Source organism: Orcinus orca, chromosome 3 (assembly GCF_937001465.1).
Source record: "Orcinus orca chromosome 3, mOrcOrc1.1, whole genome shotgun sequence".
Classification (NCBI taxonomy): domain Eukaryota; kingdom Metazoa; phylum Chordata; class Mammalia; order Artiodactyla; family Delphinidae; genus Orcinus; species Orcinus orca.
Window position 1 is genome coordinate 28,843,745 of NC_064561.1, and position 5,528 is coordinate 28,849,272.

Consider the following 5,528-nt stretch of genomic DNA (forward strand, 5'->3'; position numbering starts at 1 on the left):
GCATGTAAAGTACATACAAAACAAGAAAAAGATTCCAGGAGCAGCACGCATGGACCCCTCTGTGGCGGTCTGCAGCCCCTCCCGGGCTGTAAAAAAGGAAGCACTTATTCAGCCTTGTTTCTCTTGGCAGACTCAGCCACCTCCAGCTCACTGGTCCATGACGTGCACACAGGAAGCTGGGCTTTACAAGATTTTGTCAGTGCACACTGCTCCTCTCCCTGCTCTGCTCATGGTCTGCGGGGCTGGGGAAGCAACATCCCTCTGTGGGGAGAGGCTGGACGCATCATCCTGCAGGGGCACAGATCTGGGCTTCTCCCTTGAGTAGTAGCAAAAGGAGTGTCGGCAGGTAAGTTGGGGGCCATAGAATGAGGACTTGGACCAAGATGAGATGTGCCTAGGGCTGGTGCTAAATTTGAAGGACGGCCAGAAGGCAGTGGGGAGATTTGCATATGCTTGCCCTCATCAGCTCTCCACACTGACCTTCCCTGGCTGCTCAACCAATTCCTCCGTCCCAGCCTTCATTGGCCCAAACTTTGGGAGTCATAGAGACCTGGACTTGACTCCTGGCTCTGCCGCTTCCTAGTTTGTATGACCCTGGGAAAGTTACTTAACTTCCTCAAGCCTCAGTTTTCTCATCTGTAAAATGGGGAGGTTTATATGACCCTCACAAGGTGGCTGTAAATAGAAAGTACGATCACGCCTTCAAAGAGCTTAGTACAGCACCCAGCACATAGTAAGTGCTCAATAAATGGCCGAGTTGATTACTGTCATGCAGGCACCAGTATTTCTACTGCAAAGCTGGTTGTAGGTCTGTGGATGGATATGTGATAAACACAAGGTTTACACAGTGTTCTAGAAAAACGATGAATTCCTCTGAGCCTCCTGTGTATGTCTGGGCAGTTTGGAGGTCTTGGACCACTTGGATGCTGAAATGGAGGACCCCGAGCATGTCCATCTGGTTCAGGAGCTGTTGTGTTTCTAGACCTCGGTGCCCTCCCTGGGGTAGAGGATGCTGTTTGTGTTGACGCTGTTGTAGAAGTGAGGGCTGAACTGGTTGAGGACGGAGCCTCCGTAGCCCAGAGCATTGCTGGGTGTGGGGCTGGCCCACTCCCCCCCGCCCGCGTGGCCACTGAAGTTGGTGAGTGGGGTGTAGGAGTTGAAGTTCAGCAAGTTCTGCCCCACCTTGTCAGCGGGCTCCAGGCTCAGTCCCGGCGTGGCCACAGGGCGGCCCATGGGGCTTGACCCACTCACGTAGGCTGACATGGTGGTGAGGAAGCTGTTGAGGCAGGGGGTTCCCGGCGGGGGCGGCGAGGGCTGCTTCTCTGGGGAGCTGGTGGTACCCGGCGAAGCACCATCCAAGATGTCCTGGGCCTCCGTGGTCTTGGGGCTGCCTGCCAGGAGACTGGGCTCCGTTTTCTCCGAGGCCAAGGAGCCCGTGCTGGAGGAAACGTCCGATTTTCTCTTCCTCTTCCTGCGGAAATTTCCATTGTCGAACATCTTCTCACAGTTGGGGTCCAGGGTCCAGTAATTCCCTTTGCCTGGCACAAAAGCAGGAGAAGGTAAGTAGAGAGACGGAGCCGATGCTTTGCTTCTGCTCCTTCTTACTGTCACAGACTAAAATCGAAGGTAACAAATGCAGAAAGGCAGAGAACAAAACAGGAATTCCACAAACCCCCTCCAAGGCCGCAGCACACGGATCTTTATTGAAGCACCCACCTCACACCAAGGCACCCTGGGAGCACAAAACAAGAGAGGCCTAAGCCACGAAGGAGTTTACAGTGTGGTCTCTTTAAGAAGTTCAAGTACTGGGGGAAGGTGAGGGTGGGGCTTCTTCCATTACTGATGTAAAAGAAAACACAGGGAGAAATTCAGGGCTCCCTGAAAGTCTCGGGGGTGAACTCCAAGGATGGACTTGAGTCCCTGCTTCGGACTGAGGGGCTTTGGGTGAGCCTCAGTTTCCTAGCATGAGAAGTGGGCCCATTGGACCTGTCCCTTCTTCCTCAGGCTGGCTGTGAGAGAGGGCTAAGGCTAGATGTATAAAAGGGGCTTTGTAGCCAGGAAGGACAATCTGAACCCTGCCTGCCTGAGTCTCTCGGCCTGAGGGTGAGGCCAGTCTTTGGATGGGATGCTCACCCTCTTCTGGGGGACAAACAGTCCTGCCCACACAAGCCTCAAAGAGGGTGGAGGTGGGGTTCCTCTGAGAGGTACCCTGGGTTCCTATGTTGGGACAAGAGTGGACTTTAATTCTGGGAAATGGACACATGACTATTTAATATATTACTCTGTGTACGTCTCTATATTTTAGAAATTGCTCATTAAAAAATTCACACTGTGGTGTGAGTCACCTCCATTCAGATTCATTCTCCGTCACTGTCACATCCTTCTGTGTCACCCGAGGCAGGCTGCTTCACCTCTAGGTGTTATTTTCCTCATCTGTAAAATGGGTTTCCTAAGAGCCACCCCACAGGGCTGGAGTCAAAGAAACCATGTAACTAGGGCAGGCAGCATAATGTGGCCCTTACTGGTTGTTTCACAAACACTGGTCCCTTCCCATCAGGCCTAGGATACACTTGCCTTTATCTAGTCCAAGCACTCATTTCCCATCCCCTGCCGGCAAAGGACTTCCTACATGCTGGATTCTGGGGATTCAGGTTAATTGTCACCATCACTGCAGTCCATCGAGCACTCGTTAGCACCAAACACCTCACATACATCATCTCGTGACCCCGCCACCCACAAGCCTGTGAAGGATCCACTCTTACATTCCTATTTTTCAGATGGGGAAACTGAGGCTCACAGGTCCCTGACTGGTCAGCGGCACGGCCAGGATCCAAACCCACATCTGCCTCCAGGGTCCATGTTTACAGGTGACTCCCTTTGGTCCCCAGTCTCGGGGGGCACGGCCATATTCAGGACTTTCTAGAATGGGGTGTCGGGAGGACTGAGCCTTCCGACTCCTTACCTGGGTCGTCCTCGTCACGGGGCACCTTCTTGAAGCAGTCGTTGAGAGACAGGTTGTGGCGGATGGAGTTCTGCCAGCCAGCCTTGCTCTTGTTGTAGAAGGGGAAGTTGTCGGCCACATACTGGTAGATCTGGCTGAGGGTGAGGCGCCTGTCGGGTGCCCCGTGGATGGCCATGGCGATGAGCGCCGAGTAGGAGTAGGGGGGCCGCACCAGCTTCATCAGCTCCTCCTGCGAGGGGATAGGCAGCCAGCCCAGGTCGCCGCCCCCCAGCCCGGACACGCCGGGCAGCAGCTGCCTCTGCACCCCGTAGGTCTGGGGCAGGAAGGGGCTGGCGCTGGCGCCCGGCAGGTAAGGCGGCGGGGTCATGGCCGGCCCGTTGAGCCAGAGGTAGGGGTTGGGGGTGGCCCCGTACTCGCCGCCGCCCTCGAAGGAGGGGGGCCGCTGAGGGCTGGACACGCCCTGGGGGTGGAAGAAGTTCTCGTAGTAGAGGTTCATCTCGGGGGGCTCCTGGCCGATGCTGGGGAACTGGGGGCTGCAGCGGGGCGGGGAGGGCGCTGGGAGGTCGAAGGAGCTCATGCTGGGGCTGGGCTCGGCCGGAGCCACCTGCCTGGCACCTGCGCAGGGGAGCTGGCCCTGACAGGTGCTCAGCCGGCTGGGCCTCCCACTTATACCCCAGGGCTCCGCTGGCGGCCCCACCCAGGGGCGGCCACCTGCTGCAGACCTGCCCCTCCCTCCTTCGACTGCCACCCATGTCACCAGAGGGGCACTTCCCTGCTGGCCATGGCCACGGCAGGGCCCATAAGGACACGCTCGGCCAGCTTCCTCGCGGATATTAACAAGGACAAGGGCGCCTGTCTTCTCCTCCTCTGCTTTGCCTTTCCTCCCTCCTCACTGTCTCCCCTCTTTCTCCTCAGCACGTTCCCCGGTTCCTCCTTCATTCTGTCTCAGCTTGCCTTTCCCCTTTCTCTCCTTCTGAGTTTTCTACCCTCTCACTCTCCTTCTCTCTCCTCCCATCCTCTCTGCATCTCACTCTTGGTCTCCTCCCTTCTCTCTATGCACTGAGCTGTTTGCTTCTCCCTTCTTACAGTCTCTCTGTCTCTCCCTGAGCTTGTTTCCAGATCTTTCTACCTCTGTCTCCTCTCACTCATGTCCTCACTACCTCTGCTTCTCTCCCTCTTCCTTTCACTATTGGTCTCTCTCTCTCTGTCTCACGTCATCTCTGTGTCTCTTCCCCAGCCCCTCTGTCTCCCACTTCCTTCTCACCCTGACACCTCACCCAGATTGGAGGGGACACTTTATGAGAAGCCACATTTTGGGGTCTTTTGAAGTGAAGACACATCTTCTGGAGTTTGCAGGAGAGAAGCTGGTCCTGGAGAATCGGAAGCACCTCTGGTCAGTTTCAAAAGGACAGGCAGTTATAGGCAATCTCCCTACACACACACACACACACACACACACACACACACACACACACACACACACACACACACACACACACACACTGCAGGCAGGCAGAGAAAGGCCTGCGGATTCTCCCAAAGGGGCAGTGGAGCTCCTAAAAATAACAACAAAAGGAAGAGGATGTGAATGGGGCTCCAGGGGAAAATGAGAGAGAACTTGTACTCTCCAGGTTTCTTTCTGGCTGCAGAGACAAAGCAGGCTCTGGTTCCTTATCTGATCACAGTCCCTTCATGTTTCAGCCTGCAGAGTCCCCCAGGGACCCAGGAGCTGAGGCCAGGAGCAGAGCCCACCACAGCCCATTCCCCTCACCCCATCTCTGCCCCAGGCTCCAGAAGCAGGTGCCCCAGCCCAGTTCGGCTTCTCTCTGCCTGTGGCCAGTCCGTCCCCTCCCTGGGCTCCGTTCTCCATCTGTGGGCTTGGAGATGACTTATCCCAGCCGCCCCTCCATCCCAGGGCAGGCCCTCAGCTTGCGGAGCGGGTGGGTCCCCTTTCTCAGAGGGCAGGCAGCTGCCCCTGAGCAGGTTTTAGAGCAGCTGGACACTTCTCTTTGGGATCAGCAGATCGGAGAAAAGTTTGAGCCAGCCTCTCCGGTCACCACCTCCCTCTGGCCCTCCTGCCTCTACTTCCTTCTTTCTCCCCATTCAACTTCCTCTCACCTCCTCCGGACCTCATGTGTCTTCAAGGCCGAAGAAGGAGGCTGCTTCCTGTCCCAGCTGGAGGAGGTGCTTCCCAGGAATCCTTCCCTGCCTGTGTCTCTGTTCTCCTCCACATCAGGTACACGTGGAAAACCTAGATGCCATCAAATGGATCTCATTAACAGCGTCTGGGTGCCCAGAGGATGGGTTCGGGCACCTCGGTGGGAGGTGTCCTCCCAGGCCCTGAGGAACCTCCTGTCCTCACCATAGAACCAGCGAATGAAAGGTGGCTCAGAAAGGGCATGATTGCCCAGGTGAGGCTTGGGGTCAGCACCCTTTGCACTTCCTTTCCGAAGAGCAAGGTGACAGAGGCTGCACTTCCGTTTAGAGTTTTTCTACCAGGCCTGACTTGCTGAGGGCAGGGCCCTGACTTTTCAAAGGACAGTCACGCTGGAGCTCACCAGTACAG

At 56.1% G+C, this 5,528-nt stretch overlaps 1 protein-coding gene across 1 annotated transcript; it reads right to left on the reverse strand.

Moving 5' to 3' along the window:
- Positions 1–204: 204 nt before the first annotated feature.
- Positions 205–4,703, reverse strand: FOXI1 (forkhead box I1). Its single transcript, XM_004271984.4, has 2 exons — positions 2,963–4,703; positions 205–1,538 (listed from the first exon to the last, which is right to left on the reverse strand). Exons 1-2 carry the CDS (start codon positions 3,537–3,539, stop codon positions 979–981), a joined length of 1,137 nt encoding a protein of 378 aa, XP_004272032.1. The 5' UTR covers positions 3,540–4,703; the 3' UTR covers positions 205–978.
- Between the last annotated feature and the right edge of the window lie 825 nt (positions 4,704–5,528).

Coding starts and splice junctions, on each gene's coding strand:
- FOXI1 (XM_004271984.4), bottom strand. CDS start 3,539: ATGAGCTCCTTCGACCTCCCAGCGCCCTCCCCGCCCCGCTGCAGCCCC. Junction 1,539..2,962: donor CCGTGACGAGGACGACCCAG/GTAAGGAGTCGG, acceptor CTTTTGTGCCAG/GCAAAGGGAATTACTGGACC.